At 53.9% G+C, this 17545-nt stretch overlaps 1 protein-coding gene across 1 annotated transcript in view; it reads left to right on the top strand.

Moving 5' to 3' along the window:
- Positions 1–530: 530 nt before the first annotated feature.
- Positions 531–17545, top strand: part of PTGIS (prostaglandin I2 (prostacyclin) synthase) — a 46445-nt gene continuing 29430 nt past the window's right edge. The window contains exons 1-4 of the mRNA XM_012654699.1: positions 531–604; positions 10037–10160; positions 11969–12147; positions 14681–14824. Coding sequence (XP_012510153.1) covers positions 531–604; positions 10037–10160; positions 11969–12147; positions 14681–14824 — 521 coding nt within the window. The remainder of the gene's footprint in view (positions 605–10036; positions 10161–11968; positions 12148–14680; positions 14825–17545) is intronic.

Below are 17545 nucleotides of genomic sequence, written 5' to 3'. Positions count from 1 at the left end.
GGGGGACGGGCTGGGTGCCGGGGCGGTGCGGTCGGTTTAGGAGGAACGTGGAACGTGGAGGGAAAGCCCCTCCTGGCCCCCTTACAGCCCCCCACGCCCTCCCACCACGAGCCCTCCTCCCACACTGCCCCTCCCGGCCCAGGGCTCCTTCCGGGTCCCCCCTCCGCCTCCCCACATTCCTTCCCTCCCCTTGCTCACGCTGCCCCTCCCATCTCCCCCAGCCCTCTCCCCTCTCCCCTGCACATCCCCGCCGTCCCTCTCCCCTCCATCACCCCTCCCAGCCCACCACAGCCCACTCTGTCCCCGCCTGCACCCCTCTACCCTCCATCCCACGTTTCCCGTCCGGACCCAGGAGGTGGGGGCCGGTCCCCGCCAGCTGCGGGGAGGGGTCTCCGCCAGCACCCGCGCCCAGCACGCGGACCTGGGAGGCCCCGCCCCGCGGCTGCCGGGCGGAGGGTGGGAGGGGCGCCGGCGCGGGGCGGAGGGCTTTACCTGGGGTGGCCCGCGGTCGCCAGCCCGGCCGCCCCGCCATGTCCTGGGCCGCGCTGCTCGGCCTCCTGGCCGCGCTGCTGCTGCTGCTGCTGCTGACCCGCCGGCGCACGCGGTGAGTGCCCCGCCCCGGCCCGGCGGACAAAGGGGGCGTCTCGCTCCTGCCCGCGCGGGCAGGACCCTCCGGGGTGGGGGTCCCAGTGCCCCGCCCCGGGCGACCGGCCGGGCCGAGCCACGCTGCCACGAAGGCGCGAGGTGGGAAGTTGCGGGGACAGGGCTAGGTCCCTGGGGGCTGGACGCCCGCCGCGAGACGTCCAGGTCTGGCCCTTAGCGCGATGGCTGGGACCCGGGAAGGGGTTTGGGTGAGGACGGGGGTCTGCGGATGGCCTCGGCGTGACCGGGGTGTCAGAGCCCCTCCTGCTCTTGAGCCTGCGCCGGCGCCCAGCACCCTCCCACTCGCGGTCACACTCTGCCTCCCTCTGCGCAGCCCGTGGGTCGCCTCGCTCCTCAGCCCGTTACACTGACGGGACAGTTGAGGCTGCGGAATGTAGGGACCCTGGGGGATGTCCTTATCATGCCCTGGAACCACCTTCTGCCGTGTTCCCCGTCTGGATTGGGGTGGGGGGCGGGTAGGCATCAGTGTTTTCATTTGCCAGGGGAGAAACTGAGGCCGCTAAAGGGGTCCCCTACTGGGGCCAGGCGTGGCCACCTCCTGGGCCCTAAGGTTTTCCTGCTCCATTGAGACTCTGTGATTTAGGGAAAAACCTAAAACTCATACGCCTCCAATCAGGGTGATAGCAGTAGTTCTTCTTTGCATAAAATATTTTAAAAATTAATTCGAATTGCACAAGGAATAGCAGAATACATTTGACTGAAGTATTTATCGTGTATAGGTAAGACTGAAGCCCTTTAACCGTCCTCCGAACCCTTCCTCCAGGATTCTAGTGCTCGCCCCTCTTTGGGCCTCTCCTGTTTCTCAGTTTGGGTAGAAACTTCCAGATTGGAAAAAAAAAAACGTGTTTTTTATTTTAGACTAGGTTGAGATTTACAGAAAAGTTGCAAAGATAGTACAAAGAGTTCCTAAGTTCCCCTCACCCAGTCTCCCCTACTGTTAACATCTTACGTTGTTGTGGTACATTTGTCACAACTGAAACACTAGCACTGGCTGCAGTACTGTGAACTAAGCTTCAGACTTCATTGGGATTTCTTCAGTTTTCCATAAACGTCCTCCTTTCTTCCAGGATCTGGTCCAAGGTACCACATTCCTTTAGTTGTGATATCTCCCCAGTCTTCCAGATGTTTTAAAAATTACGCTTACAGACATGAGCTTGTAGATAACCCAAAGCAGTGTAAGTGTGTGTGTGTGTGTTTACGTTAGAGTGTTTGAAAAATCCAGAAATATCAGGAACTTCTTGGTTTTTAAACAATATGTTAGTTGAATTTTCAAAAAATAAGCTCCCGGTATTTTTCTTCAGCCTCCAGACACTTTTTCAGGTGAAATTAAAAACGATGTTTTCAATCATTTGCCTGCAGAAAAGAAAAGAAAAAGACAACAAATTTCTTGATGAAGAAATGAATTATTTTTCCTAAGTTGGCGGGCTTTTTCAATAGTCTGGAGAGACATGTTTTCAGACTGTGCAGTTGCTTTTCTTCACCCAGATCTTAGTTTTGACATCTATTCAATGTTGCTGCATGGAGATCTCGGATTAGATCTCCATGTTTTGATATTCCATGATATGAGGAAGTTGCAGGTTTCTTTTTTCCTTTTCGTTCACGTTCCTATCGATGGACTTTTAGGTTGTTTTCAGTGCTTTCGCTATTTCAGACAATGAGCTGTGTTCTTCGTGTGGGCGTCTCGTGGTCTTCGCTTTCCCCTGGGGTAGGCGGGGGCAGCTGTGTACCCAGTAAATGGGAGGCGGGTACCTGGGTGCCCGGCGTTCTTGGCATGTGGAAATTCCCAGCCTGTGAAAATATGGTCAAGTTGAGTAACCACCTTCTGCCTCAGTTTCCCAGTGTTTAAAATGGAGATGATGATAATAGTAGCTAAGAATGGAATTGCTGGGTTAGAAGGAATGCCAATTTGACATTATTTTGGCCAATTCTTGCCAGCTGTCAATCTTGGGAGCTGATCTGTCTTTGGGGATGAGCTTTTGATTTTTATACCTGTGGGTATATTGGGAGGGTTAATAAGTGAATACTGGGGAGAAGTGTGGGAATGGGGGTCACTAGCAGCTGGAGGGCAGTTACATGGACTCTGGGGACCCCAATTTAGGTCCCCAGTCTCATTTTCCCTTCCCAGCTCATCTAGGGGGCACTTTGGTTACCCCCATTTTACAGAGGAAGAAGCCGAGGGTCAGGGAAGCCAAGCAACTTGCTCAAGGCCTTCCTGGATTAAAACTCTGGACAGCAAGAATTTTTAATTCTCAGGAAAAATGAATTCTTACTCTTCCCACACATTATGTTGGTAATCTGACCACTCAGAAATCTTAGAACCATGGGACCTTAGATAATAAGAGATGCAGCCACAGTGGAAGATTCTTAAGGAAGGACAATCACGTGAAAAAGAGGTGGATGGTGCTGTGTAGACGCTGACCTGAAGTTTGGGTCGAAACAAGGCTTTCCGCGTCTCTCATCTCATTCCTCTGCTGACCAAGTCCCGAGGTAATTTTTATCACCCCCACCATACAGCTGAGGCTTGAAAAAGGTTAAGTGACTTTCCAAGGTCATGCAGAGATTATATTCCACCTGTAGCCAGCCCCACAATTCATGCTTGGCCCAGTAAGAAAACGAAAAACAAAAAACACTACTTCATTCGTTTAGCAACTGTATCTTTACTTAATGGTATATTTTTTATATTTTAAACTTTTTAATTATGAAAAATTTCAACTATACAGGAAAAGAAAGAACCCCCGTATACCCACACTTTGATTTGACAGCTGGAGGACAGTTAACGTTGTTTTAAAAATTATAGACATCATGATATTTTACTCTCGAATATTTCAGAATGCATATCAAAAAACAGTGATACAGTGAGTTATGGTGGCACCACCGCACCCGAGCCTGGGCAACAGAGCGAGAGCCTGTCTGTAAAAATAAATGACAATCACAATTCCATTATCTTGCCTGAGAATAAAAAAATAATAATAATAATTCTTAATGTCATCTAGTTCCCCGTCCAAATGCAAATTTCTGCAATTACGGCAAGATTTTTAAGCCCGGTTTCTCCTGGGAAAGGGTGGTGAGCTGAGAGCAGTGTGACTTCTGGGTCCATTGAGGCTAATGATTTGCCTCGTGGGTATCAGAAACTTTCTTCTTGCTTTCTAGGCCTCAGTTTCCCTATCTGTACTGTGAGGTGGCTCTCAGGCCCCAGCTGCTTCATCAGGCTAGCGCACCTCTCTTCCTCTTTGGGCTTGTGTGGCTGAGCATCGAGAGAGGTCCCCTGGCGGGGAGGCCCCTTTTCTGGGGGTCCAAGGCCATAGTGTCATCCCCTGTGGCTCAGTGGCTGGTCTGGGCCGGTGCAGGATGCAGAATTTCTAGGCACAGATAAATCTATCTCATTCTAACATGCACTAACCTGATGGACCAGATGCTGGTCCATGGCTGCATTCAGCCCTGCATGGGTCTGGTTTGTGCTGCACAGTACAAGGGGAGAAAACAGAGGGATTCCATATACAGAAATCCAGATTCCCAACTTCTTATGAAAAATTGAAAGATCTAGCAACACTTTCCTGGGACTCAGTAGTAGAGCCCTCTTTAAACCTTGCCACAGTCCCCACTACTCCCTATTGCTTCTCCAACATGCTGCTATTCTGTTTATCACTGTACTTCCTCTGCTGTTTTTTCTTATGTTGAGAAATAATTCTCTGAGTCTGTGTCTATTTCAAAAACAAGAAAACAAAAACTAGAGCAAGAAGGTTTTTTCTACACAGCGGGAGGCAATGGGGGGAGGTTAGGAACAGCATCTGGGAGACCCTCTGTTAATGGCAGACAGAAAACCATAGAGGCCTGCGGGTGAGCCCCAGGGGAAGAATGCGTTAAACAGGTTAAGACAAAAGCTCAGGTTGCTCCAGCTCAGCTGGGCAACTCGGTCCCCTTTGTTCCCCATCAAATCCTCTCAGAGCCTGAGGCCCTGCATTAAGTTGAAACTATGGAACAGAGAGGTTGGGCAGTCTACCGGCATCGCACAGCTAAAGAATGCTAGCCTCTGCTCTGGGCAGTCTAGAACGTGGACTCCGTGTCAGGAGCTTGACTGCGTTGGTTCCCTTAACGCTCCCGGCGACTCTGGGAGGCACGTGCTGCTCGTTGGGTACCGACTATGCACACGATTCATTCATCTGCCAGGTACTTACTAAGCACATGCCTACTCTGTGCCAGGCCCTGTTCCAAGTGCTGGAGTGAACAAGCCCCTGCTCTTGCGGACCTTGCACGAAGTGAGGATGCGATTCACTACATCAGGGGGCACAGAGGCGAGTGAGATCCCACCCCGTGACTCCCTCCCCCCGGCTGCAAGGGGTCAGGTGGGAGCGAGAGACAGGGCAGGTGGCAGGGCTGGCAGTGGGGTCTGAGTGAGTGGGCAGTTTTGAGAGGAACCCACATGATGGCAATTAAAGCTCTTAGGGGAGCATCGGAAAAGATGTCGTGGTGTCTGAACCAGGATGGCCAGGCAGTGGTGGGCTGAGTGGGCAGGAGCCCGGGACAGGAAGGTTGAGCCTTCCCTCCCCGCCCTGCAGAGCCTGGCAGTGCCTTAAAACAGTGAAAGTGTCAGTGGGCGAGGCTGGAGCCCTCAGACCTCAAAATAGAGCCTCCTTCGCCCCTGCTGGCTGCTGGCTGCGGGCTGAGTCACCCTGGAATGTGGCGGGCTGAGTCGGATTGAGGGCCAGAGCCTACGACCAGCCCAGCCAACTCCAGCCTGGCCAACCACCAGCCGCCCACCAACGGCACCAGGCGCCTGGGCTCCCAGCTTCCGGCCTTTGTCTGTCTCCTTGGGATGTGTCTAGGGAAAGAGGAAAACTGCCAGAAATAACACCTGGCTCTCCCCAGCTCGGGCAGCAGCCCGGATAAAGGGCCGGGACAGGAAGCCCCTCCCACCCGCAGAGATGTCCTAGGGAAAATCTCAGGCCTTGCGTTTGGGCAGGTGGCTGAAATCTCTCCGTTTAGTGTCCTCATCTGCAAAGTTGGGGGGTAACTGTCCAGTTGGGGGTGACTGTTGGCCAGGGTAGTGTCAAAAGCATGGGCTCTGCACACCTACTTGGATTGGAAACCCAGCTCCTCTAGGGTGGGACCCTGGCCCCTCACACCTCAGTTTCCTCCTCTGTAGGATGGGCCTGCAATAATAGTTCCTTCCTCGTCGGGTTAGCGGGAGGATTTATGGAGTTAGTGGGATCAAGGGCTTAGTGTGGGGCACCCCACACTGCCAAGACTCATTCAGTAGGTGTTAGCCATTATTACCAAGCAAGGAAACATTTGGAAAATGCCAAAGCACAGTGCCTGATGTGTGGTTGGCGCTCAGTAAATGGTGTCCAGGAGTCTTACTGGTCCTGGATCTCAGCTGCTCCCCGGCTAGCAGGCGCCAGGTGCTCTGCTAGGTGCCCTGTAACCCCTTCATCCTCATCACAGCCCAGTGAGGTCAGTAGTGCTGTTACTCCCATCTTACAGATGAGGAAAGAGAGGCAGAGAGAAGCGAAGTCACACGGCCGGCAAGAAGCGTGGCTGGGGTTTGAAGTCAGGAAGAGCGGTGCTAAAGGTTGGGGTCATAGCCACCTCGCCCTCCTGTCTCTTACGCAGAAATCGCTGCTCCTGCGTCCTCGCTCCCTGGGCTCTGACCTGGCGGGGGCTGGTGTGCACCAGCTGACTGCTTGTTGCAGTGCCATACTCAGCCTGTGTGACACATGGGGCCTTCAGGAGAGGCTGCCTTAGCCCAGGGGCTCGGAAGAGATGAGGCACCTCCTTAGAACCCCAGAGCTTGACTCTGCAAGTCTCCTCTTTGGCTAGAGAAGCTGGGGCTCTCAACTGTGGGCTGGGAGGCAGGGTGGGGCCTGGGGAGAGAGGTGGGAATGGTTGGGGGAGGCCCCTCCTAGGCCCTCAGACTTCATCTTTGGTTCTGTTCCCGTCTTCCCCAGCCCTGGCCCTCACATCTGGCCATTTGCTCCTGCCTACCACCCGCCCCGTCCTTTGGGTTATGTTGGGGACAGCCATAAAGAGGGAGCGGGAGACAGGGGTGGAGGGAGGTGGAGAGGGGGAGGAAAAGGATGAGGAGAAGTCGGTGTTCCCCTGAACTGCTGGGGTGGGGAGTCAGATGCTAGGCCTGGCTCGCTGGGCGCCGTGACCTCTGCTTCCGCCATGTTGCTCTCCTGATGGTCACAGTGGTCTAACACATCTCTCTCCTTCCTCATGCCTCTCTGTTGCAACCCTTTTAAAGCATCGTCACATTACCTCCTGACTCCTGCTTCGAACCCTCTGGTGGATCCCCACCACAGTTGGCATAGAAGCCAGACTCACTTTGGCCTTCAGGCTTTCATGGTTTACAAGGTCATCTCCAAGGTCATTGCCTACCTCTCACCCCTGTGTTCTCCACTCTAGCCATGCTGGCTCCCACTGTCTTGGAAACCTCACCAAGTGCGCTCCCACCCCAGGGCCTTTGCACTTGCTGTTCCCTCTGCCTGTAACACTCTTCTCCTTCCAGTGCATTCCCTTCTCATTCTTTGGCTCTTTGCTCACATAGTACCTCCTTGGGGAGGCCTTCCTTGACCTCCTTCTGTAAACCAGCCCCTCACTGAGTCACATCACCCTTCTTTCTTTTTTCTTTAATGAGATATAATTCACATTCCATAAAATTCACCCTTTTAAAGTGTACGATTAATTGGTTTTTAGTATATTCACAGGGTTATGCAGCCATCACCACTATCTAATTCCAAAATGTTTTCATCGCCCCCAAAAGAAATCACGTCCCCATTAGCAGTCACCCCCCACTCTGCCTCCCCCAGCCCTTGGCAACTGCTAACCTATTTTCTGTCTCCATTGATTTGCCAGTTCTGGACGTTTCATACAAATGGAATCGTATAATTTGTGGCCTTTTGAGTCAACGTAGCTTAATGTTTTTCAGGTTCATCCACGTGGTAGCATGAATCAGTACTTCGTTCCTTTTTATGCCTGAGCAGCGTTGCAGGGCCTGGGTGTACCACATTTTGTTTATCCATCCCTCAGTCGATGGGCATTTGGGTTGTTTTCACTTTTTGGCTATCATGAATAATGCTGCTGTGAGCAATAGTCTGAAAATTTGTGCGTGAAGATGTTTCCTTAGAGTTACTACGCTTCACCTTTTGAGGAACTGCCGGACTGGTTTGCAAAGCTGCTGCGCCGTTTTACATCCCCAGTAGCAACGCACGAGGGTTCTCGTTTCTCTGCGTTCTTGCCAACACTTATCTTCCTTTTTAAACATTTTTATTTCTCTTATGCCCATTCTAGTGGGTGAAGGGGCACCTCACTGCGGTGTGGTTTGCACCTCCCAGTGACCAGCGATGCTGAGCATCGTTTCACGGGCTCCTTGGCCGTGTGCGCGTCTTCTTTGGAGACCTGCCTGCTCGAGGTCTTCGTGCGTTTTTAAACTGGGTGATTCGCCTTTGCGTCGTTGAGCTGTATTTCCTTTATTTTCTTCGTCACAATTCTCACCCTCTGATTTTGCCCTTTTATCTTTTGTTTACCTGCCCTTTTTGGTACGAAAGCCCCATGACATCGGTGACCTTGTCTGCCCTGTTCCCTGCTGTGTCTGCAGTACCCAGGACAGCGCCTGCTTCACGGTGAACGTTTGGTGAATGCATGAATGAATCCCAGTGAGAAGAAGGGGTGTGATCATTCATTCATTCATTCATTCATTCAGCAGACAGGTAGCTGGGAGCTTTCCGCGTCCCTGTGGCTACAGTAATTCTAAGACTAAGTCGGGGATCCTAAGCTGGGTTTAGGGACCTCCAGAGGCTCCACCGAGAGCACCAGCCCTGCAAGATTGTGAGGCCCATCTGTGACCCTGACTGCAGCTCTCGTCGGCCAACAGTCCCTCCCTCCGAGGGTCGTAGGGGAGGATGGCGGAGGCTTGGCTCCGGTCAGGGCGCGGTGGACGCACGCTGTAAGTTTGAGTGCGTTAGCTATTCATTGCTAAGTATTAATAACAAAACACCATACACTTAGCGGCTTAGAACAACACCCATTTGTTAGCTCAGTTTGGTGGGTCAGAAGTCCAGCAGGGTACGGCCGGGTGCTCTGGTTAGAGTCGTAGAGGCTAAAATCGAGGAGGAGGGAGGAGGGAGGAGGGAGGAGGGAGGCTCCAGGGAGGAATCTGGCTGAGTTCAGCCGCCTGCAGTGGCAGCACTGAGGTCCTCGTCTCCTTGCCTGCTGCCAGCTGAGGTCCCCTCACAGCTTTTGAGACCACCCGGGTTCCTTGGCACGTGACCCTCCCCCTCTCCCTGTGCCGAATCCCTCTCGTGCTTTGAATGTCTTTTGCCAGGAAGGGCCCTGTCCCTGTTAGGTCGGCCCACTAAGGAGAACGCTTTTCTCTTAAGTCACCTGTGCCATCGATCTCCGACTCAACGGAGGGAACCGTACAAGGATGTGGGCTGCTACGAGTCACCCTAGAGTCCCGCCTGCCACAGCGAGCTGGAAGTATTGTCATTCTACCCTCAGAGGAGTCCCTCTGCGTTCCCAGATGATTCTGACCTTGACTATCACACATGTAACCGGCTCACCCCGGGCTGAGCTACCATGTGCTGCTGGGACACCCTTAGAGGCTGTGGCCTGGCCTCTTGCCACCGAGGTACCTCAGACCCTGAGCTGGCGGGGGGCAGTCGGGGGGCAGCGATGAAGCAGGTGCTCCCACTGCCTTCTGCCACCCGACTGTGCTGTCCAGTCCCATCCTCTGTGCACAGGACAGGGAGTGCGAGATGACCAAAGCCCTGGCCCAGGCTGGCTCACACGGACACCTCTGTGTCCTTATGCTGTGGGGTGCTCGGAAGGCTCTCCCCCCACCTCCACTGGACTCCATACTCTGTGCCAGACATCAGCTGGTCCCCAGCTTCTGCTCCCACCCCCAAGTCTATTCTCTGTACCCCCAAGTCTATTCTCTGTCCCGTAGCGGGAAGGATCCTGTAGAAACCAAAGCCAAACTATGTCGCAGCACTGCTCAAAACCCTCCCATGGCTCCCACCTCACTAAAGGAAAACCCTGTGCGAGCCAGCCACCATTACCTCCCTGGCATCAGCTTCCATGACTTCTCCCTGTTCCCTCCAATCCTGCCACGCTGACCTCCTTACTGTTCTTTGATCACACCAGGTGTGATCCAACCTCAGGACCTTTGCACTTGCTGCTCCCTCTGCCTGGAAAGCTCTGCTCACAGATACCCCTGTGGCTCCCTCCCTCAGCACCTTCAGGTCTGTCCTTCCATGTCCTCCCTCAGTGAAGCCTGCCCTGACCTCTTCATTTAAAGTCACACCCCATGACATACACTCTTCTTCCCCTTCCTTGACTGATTGAAGAGTGATAAGTGCTGTGGCTTCTGCAGGCGACCCGGAGAGCCTCCCCTGGACCTGGGCAGCATCCCCTGGTTGGGCTATGCCTTGGACTTTGGAAAAGATGCTGCCAGCTTCCTCACTAGGATGAAGGAGAAGCATGGTGACATCTTTACTGTAAGTGCCTCATGTGCTTCCTGGGAGGGACAGGGATGAGAAACTGGGCCTCATAGCTGGTGTCTGCCAGTCCCTTCCACATCTGCCCATATGCTGATCCCCTCATCCAACATCCATCCAGTGGTCCAGCCAACTTCCTATCCGTCTGTCTACCCGGCTGCATATCCAGTGCTTACCTAGTATCCGTCCCTTCAGTATCCCTCTAGCCTCTTCCCACCATCCAGCTACGCAGTCACTCAGCATCTGTCCAGTCCTGAACCTCCATGAGCCGACCCCCACCCATTCATTCAACTTCCATCTGTCCAGCATTCATCTTCCCACCTAACATCTGTTCTTCTGCCTGTCCACCCGGTGTCTACCCAGCACCCTTCCATCCTAGTATCCACCAACATTCATTCATGTATTTTGTTTCCATCAAACTCCATCTATCTACTCATCCATCCGCCTTTCCACATACTCATCCAACATCTGTCTGTTCATCCACTTATCCATCCTCTGTCCCTCCGTCTGTCTACCCGTATTTACCCAGCATTCTTCCACGCGTGTAACCAACATCCATCCAACTTTCATCCGTGTGCAGTCGGCCCTCTGCATCCGTGGGTTCTGCATCTGTGGATTCACCCAACCGCGGATCAAAAATACTTGAAAAAAAATTGCGTCTATACTGAATATATATGGACTTTTTTCTTGTCATTATACCCTAAATAATTCACTATAACAACTACTTACATAGCATTTACATTGTATTAGGTATTATAAGTCATCTAGAGATGATTTAAATTATGTGGGAGATGCGCCTCGGTTATATGCGAATGGTACACCACTTTGTATCAGGGACTTGAGCATCACGGATTTTGGTATGTGTAGGGGATCCTGGAACCAACCCCCCGCGGATACTGAGGAATGACTATTCACTTTCTACCACCTTCCGTTTTTCCATGTATCTACCCATCCCTCTGTCCACCTGCCACTCTCTGCCCAACGCTTAGCTATATTCAGTATCCAGTGTCTGTCCACTCAGTGTTCACCTACGTATGTCTCCATGCAGCCATCCCTCCAGCATCCATTCAGACAGCCGCCCCCATCCATCTTCCATGTATTTGTCCAACTTCCACCCAACGATCATTCATTCTTCAATCTGTTGCCCAATATCTACTTAGCATCCCGTTATCCATGAGCCCAACATTCGTACATACATTTCGTTTCCAACCAACCTCTAGCTGCCCTTCCGTCCTTCTTTTTGTCCAACATAGATGCCCTGATCTATCCTTCCATTTAACCACCCAGTTAACATTCCATCCACTAGCATTTACCCAATGGTTCCCTTCCTCCCTCCCTTCCTTCCTGCCTTCCTTCCACCCATCTGCAATCCATCCACTGGCATTTACCCAACGGCATCCTTCCTTTCATTCATCTGTCCTTCCTTCCATCCATCCACCCTCCCGTGATGCACACATCCCTCTGCTGTCTTCTGTCGGCCTTCCCTCCTCTGCTGGACGTACGGCAGTAACCAAGGTAACAATGGCAGGTGCCATTGGTGGTAAAGAACACAGCCTTTGATTTTAAAAAGCCCCGAATTCCAGTCGCAGCCCTGCCACTTCTCGGCCGTGAGACCGTGGGCACATTAGTCCCTTTTCTTAGCCTCACTCTGCAGCTCTAAGTGGTGAGTCCCTGTCTCAGTGTGGCCAGGAAGGATAGTAAGAGAACATTGTCTCTTCAGTGCCCGGCGGGGACAGGGCCCTTGATTACTGGGGGCGGCTGCTGTTCATAGTGACACTCCCCACTCCACCCCTGCCGACTTCCCGCAGATGCTGGTGGGGGGCAGGTATGTCACCGTCCTCCTGGACCCACACTCCTACGACGCGGTGGTGTGGGAGGCTCGCACCAAGCTGGACTTCCACGCCTACGCCGTCTTCCTCATGGAGAGGATTTTCGACGTGCAGCTTCCGCATTACAGCCCCAGCGATGAAAAGGCCAGGATGAAACCGTGAGTGGCCGTGCAGGGCACCGTGGGCGGGCTGGGTGGGCGACCCGCTTCTACCTGTGTGGCCCAGGTCTTGGGGGAGCCAGGCTGGCTCCACACCGTGTCTGGTAAAGACATTGTGTCTTGAGAACACAAACAAAAGCAGAACAAAAGAACTGGACTGAAAAGGAACTCTTCCCCTCTCATGTCTGTGTCCTTTAGGAGGCAGCCCTGATTGTAGCAGGAGGAGACCAGGGTTTGGGTCCGTCAGACCCAGATTCAAGCCCCAGCTCCATCTCTTCCTGGCTTCGTGACTTTGGACAGATCACTTCCCTGCTCTGAGCCTCTGTTTCCTCCTCTGCAGAGTGAGGGAGAGTGGGGGGGTGAATATTTTTGACCCGTAACCTGTGCCAGGCGTACGCACATCTCATTAGTCTTCATGACGACGCTGGAGGCTGCGTCACTTCCAGGCTCATTTTATAGGGCAGCACCGTGGGGCTCAGAGAAGTGACTTGCCTTAGGCCACATAGCTAGGAGGGGGCGCAGCTCCTGCAACACAAGGAATAATTATATCCACCAGAGGACAGGTGAGCATGTTTACTCTGTGTCCATTCAGCAGACATCTGAGGACCTGCTATGCCCTGGTCACTGTCCTAGTTGGTTGGGGGCCGTGCAGGAGGGTGCCTGTCAACATGTTTGACAGGCACACGTACTTATCTGTACCTTAGCCTCAGGAGGCGGGTATTTTTATCCTTATTTTATAGGTGAGGAAACTGAGGCTCAGAGCAGTGAAGTGACCTGCCCAAGGTCTACTGCTGGTACGTAGTGGGGCTGGGACTTGAACCCAGGTCTGCTGCCTTCACAGCCCATTCTCCACCTGAGACACTGAGACAGATGAAACCCGGTGTCCACGTCTGCAGAGCTCACACGGTCTGGTGGTGACGTTCCGTGGCCTGTCTCCAGGGAGGATAACCTCCCAGAGTTAGGGAGAGTGTCCAGAGTCCTCTGTGTTGCAGGATAGCCAAAGCAGAGGCACGGCCAGCATTGCGAGAGGCGACGCCCGCCTGACCTTGTCCCGTGGGACAGCCGCTAGGAGTATTTCTGAGCCTGAGTGTCCTGGGTCCTGCCGTTCCAGGGGACCCTGGGGTGGATCAGCAGCAGGAATCCACGGCTCACTATATCCTCCTCCCCCGCCCAGGGAGGATCCCAGTTTCCTCCAGTGGAATTCTGCCCCAGGAATTTTTGGAAATTTCTCACGAGCTGGCACGATGTCTTCTGGACATAGCTGCCGCGTCTGTTGGGGGCCACTCTTTCTGTGGAGGACTAGTGCTTGGAGTGGGGTGGGGAGAACAGCTGGGTCAGGGTGAGTCGCAATGCCGGCTCCCACTTTTCGAGGAGCTTTCACATTTGCAGTGTGCCAGGCACCATGCCAGGCCCCTAACATTGTCTCACATGAATCATGTCTGTTGTTTTTCCAACCGTGTTCCAACTTGAACATCCCAAAGTCACTGATACCAGGGAGTTCACGGACCCCCTCTGCAGGCCTTTCCCTCGTGAATTGTCCAAGCACCCAGGGGCTCACTCAGTCTCAAGTTGTCCATCCTACTTGCCAACAGCAGGTGGCGACAGAACCTGCTGCCAGGCGTAGGTGGAGCACCTGAGCAGTATGCCCCCGCGGTTCTTGCTGCTGACACAAGGTGTCGCTGTGAAACATTGGCTGTGCACTGCCCCGTGGACGCGCCGTTCACTTGCTGCAGTGGTGCCCTTTCTGGTCTGAGCCCTTCGAGAGGAGCAGAGGGGCTTAGACTTAGACACACGTCCCCTTTCTTGGCTTCTAACCACATCCTCAGTCGTGGCCCAGTGTGGACTGTGTAGCATGGAGGCTCAGTACGGGGGACCCCGGCTTCTGCCACGCGCTCCCCCAGACTGGCCGTCGGCTCAGACTCTTAGGTCCACGTGATGAGACCGGGTCACCAGCACAGATTCCCGTGTCCTCATGTCAGGCTCACTGGGGTCATGTCTCAGTAGCAGCCCTTAGTCAGGGGACACCCTAACTCTCCAAACAGGTCTTCCTGTCTCTTTATTTCAGGGAGAAATGAGTTACTTTTTAGTTCCTTCTCTTCCAGAAGGCTGTGGGTCCCTCATCCAAGCTTGTGTGCCCCAGGTAGGGACAGGCTATCCTAGTTGAGGGTTCAGACGGTTGGGCAGACCTGGGTTTCAGTCTCAGCTGTACCACTTACCGTGACCTTGGGTGAGTCACTTTCCTCTCTGTTGCTGAGTTTCTCCGTCTGTAAAATGGGTGTCATAATAGTAACTGTTATTCCCAGGTTGGTCATCAGATGAGATGAGATCATTGTGCTTAGCACAATAAGTGGTAACTGCCGTTGTTGTTGTTGACGATAGTTATAATAATATCATCTTGTTTAAGCCAGTCTCCCACGGGGCCCCATTGCCAGTGGGGAGCTTGCGCTCTGGGATCCTGAGAGTTGGGGAGGAGGTGCCCGTGGGTGGACATTTGCCCTTGGAAGCCAAACTCACACTTGGTCCCCTGCCTCAGGACTCTCCTGCACAGAGAGCTGCAGACGCTCACGGAAGCCATGTATACCAACCTCCGCACCGTCCTGCTGGGCGATGCCGCGGAAGCGGGCAGTGGCTGGCATGAGATGGGTCTCCTCGATTTCTCCTACAGCTTCCTGCTCAGGTGAGCCTGGGTGGGGCCCAGCACCTGGCCCTGTGTTGCCACAAGCAGTGGCCACGGGGGCCGGGAAGACTTTGTGGGTGGGGGAAGCGGTTTGGGACACCCAAAGCAAAGACTTCAGAGAAGTCATTGTCCACCTGGGACCCTAAGTGTTCATCTGACCCAGCCCAGAAGCTGTTAAAGGAAACGCCGGCTGAAAATAGGGCCTTGTGGGTCACCCAGGGAAGTAGCAGAGCATGACTTCAGAGACATCTTGTCCTGTGGCTTCCAGACTTTGGGATTTCATAGACCAGAAGAACAAAATCTTTGGGAGACCAACCCAGGACCTTAACCTGTTGTCAGACCATCTAAACTCCTATTAAAAACTGCACAACCGAATGTTCCTTCCTTCAGCGTGCTGGGCAGTATTCCGGGCTCTGGGGATACAGCAGGAACAGGACAGACGAAGTCCCCAAACTCACACAGCTGACACTCAGTGGGCGAGACAGACCATGGTTATGTCAGAGAGGGATAAACACGACAGAGATCCACAGATGGGGTGATGGCATCTGGGGGGGTCTTTTAGCCAGACTGATGGGGGAGGGCCTGTCTGAGGATCTGGCCTCAGAGCCAAGAAGTAGCTACAAGGTACCCACCATGCCACCGTTCTAGGCAGAGGGCACAGCAAGTGCCAGGGCTCGGCAAGAGGGCCAGGGTGGCTGGAGCACCGTGAGCTGCGGAGGGAAGTGGAGATGAGGTCAGAGAAGTTGGCAGAACCAGGTCTCAGAGCCTCATGGCTGTGGAAGGCTCTGGAATGTATTCTGAGTAGGATGGGTGACATCAGGGGTTTGAGCAGGGCGCAGCATGATCCGAGTTAGGAGTTTTGAGGCCCCTTCGGCTGCTGGGTGGAGGATGGATGGTAGGTGGGGGTGCGGGCCCGAGAGGGGGCAGGAGGACCCATCGGGAGGCGGCCGGGAGGTGGTAAGAGTGCGGGTAGCTGTTGGAGAGAGTCGACAGGCCCTGCTGAAAGATTCGGCTGGGGCAGGGGGTTGGGGAGCGTGGCGTGGGCAGGGAGGGGATTCCTGGTGGTATCAGTAACCCACCAGCATTTGTAAAAGAAAGGGCATTTCAACCCCTCCAAAAAATTACAGCAACATAGTTTCAGGATAAGGGGCAGCCACTTGTTGACATGCTTGGGTGTGTGGGTCCGTTTACGACCCAGCGTGTGCCCGTGTGTAGACTCATTGTGTGCCAACTCATTTAATGCTCGCAGTGGCTCTGGGTGGCTAGTACTTTACATCCCCATTTGACAGATGGGAAAACTGGGACCAAGGGAGCCTAAGCCATTTGCCCAGAGGCCCATGTTGGGGTCCTGGCAGGGCTGGCTCCAGAGCCCGCACCCTCAGCCACCACCTTTGCGTGTCAACAGTTCCATTCTTCTGGGCTTGCCCTGGAGTGGGGCAAACACTGTCCAGGGCTGTAATTGGTTTGGGTGGAGCTGGTCTGGTCATGTGATGGGGACCGAGGGCCAGACATAGGCAGCTGAAACCACCCAGCAAGTTCACGGCAGGGCAACCCCAAGGTCTCCTGGCTCCTGCCACCTTGTGTCCCAATGTGGGTGAAGAAGTCAGAGAGCAACCCCCAGTGGGGTTGGGGGAGGGAGGGGACAGGGTGACACCTGGGACCGTTGAGGCCTCCTGGTGCCACAGGCACCCTGCAGGGGGAGGGACGTCGATCTGGCCCTGCAGATCCAGACCCGTGTCCTCAGGGCCTGAGGCCTGGGCTGCAGCTCCTGCCTCCTGGCCGTCTGTAGCCCTGGGATAGGAAGGGAGGGGACGAGTTTGTGGAGGTGCAGGTTCACACAGCACAAACTGTGAGGTGCCATCTCTCAAACCCTCCAGCTTGTCCTGCATTGGCCTCACTCAGAGTCACATCCAAAGTCCTACTCTGTCCTCATCCTGTGACCCTGTCCTCTTCTCATCACACTGTCCTCCTCGCTGCCCCTTGAACAGACCAGGCGCGACGCCCGTGGGGCCTTTGCAGTTTCTGTTCCCTTGCCTGGGAATGCTGTTCCCCCCACGTCTGTGCGGCTCCCGCCTCACTTCCTTCAAGCCTCATCTCGAGTGCCACCTGCTCCGAGAGCCCTTTCCTGACATCCCCTTAGCATGACGGCCCGCTCCTGTGACCAGCTTGGTCCAGCTTTAGTTTCTTTGTGGCACCCAGCACCGCCTGTGGGTCACGTGTGTATTTACACATGTGATTGTCGCCTCCGGCCGCGTCACTTTGATCTGGAGGTGCCGTAGAAAGGGCCTTCACTTCTACAGTGGTAACCTTCGTGGTCCTCTGGGTTTATTTCGGAGTTTTTTTTTAATTGCAATTTTAGGTAGAAATACATGTACAGGGAAATAGTTCTCCGTTTTAGGAAAAACAATAGTCCGAGTGGGGTAATAAATGGCAATGAGTGTTTGACTGCAGTGTCATGGGGACCACGGGGCCCCGTGAAGACCGTAGCGGCCTGGCAAGTGTGTGTCTCTCTGAGAGGGGCGGCCGCGGCTCTGTTCCTGCCCGGGGCTGTCGGGTGGGACTGCGGGCCCAGGGGAGCCGGGTTCCTTGTTCAAGACGAGACGAGTGGGGAATGCAGATTCTGCATGAGTTTCCCCAAACGTCTGAAGGTAGGTTCAGCTTGTTTTTAGGAAAACCCTACTGAGTAAAATATCATCTTGTTTAAGCCAGTCTCCCACGGGG

The sequence above is a fragment of the Propithecus coquereli genome, unplaced genomic scaffold (assembly GCF_000956105.1).
Source record: "Propithecus coquereli isolate 6110/MARCELLA unplaced genomic scaffold, Pcoq_1.0 Scaffold444, whole genome shotgun sequence".
Lineage (NCBI taxonomy): Eukaryota > Metazoa > Chordata > Mammalia > Primates > Indriidae > Propithecus > Propithecus coquereli.
The sequence above is the reverse complement of the archived record's forward strand: the minus strand, read 5'-3'. Positions and strand labels throughout refer to the sequence as shown.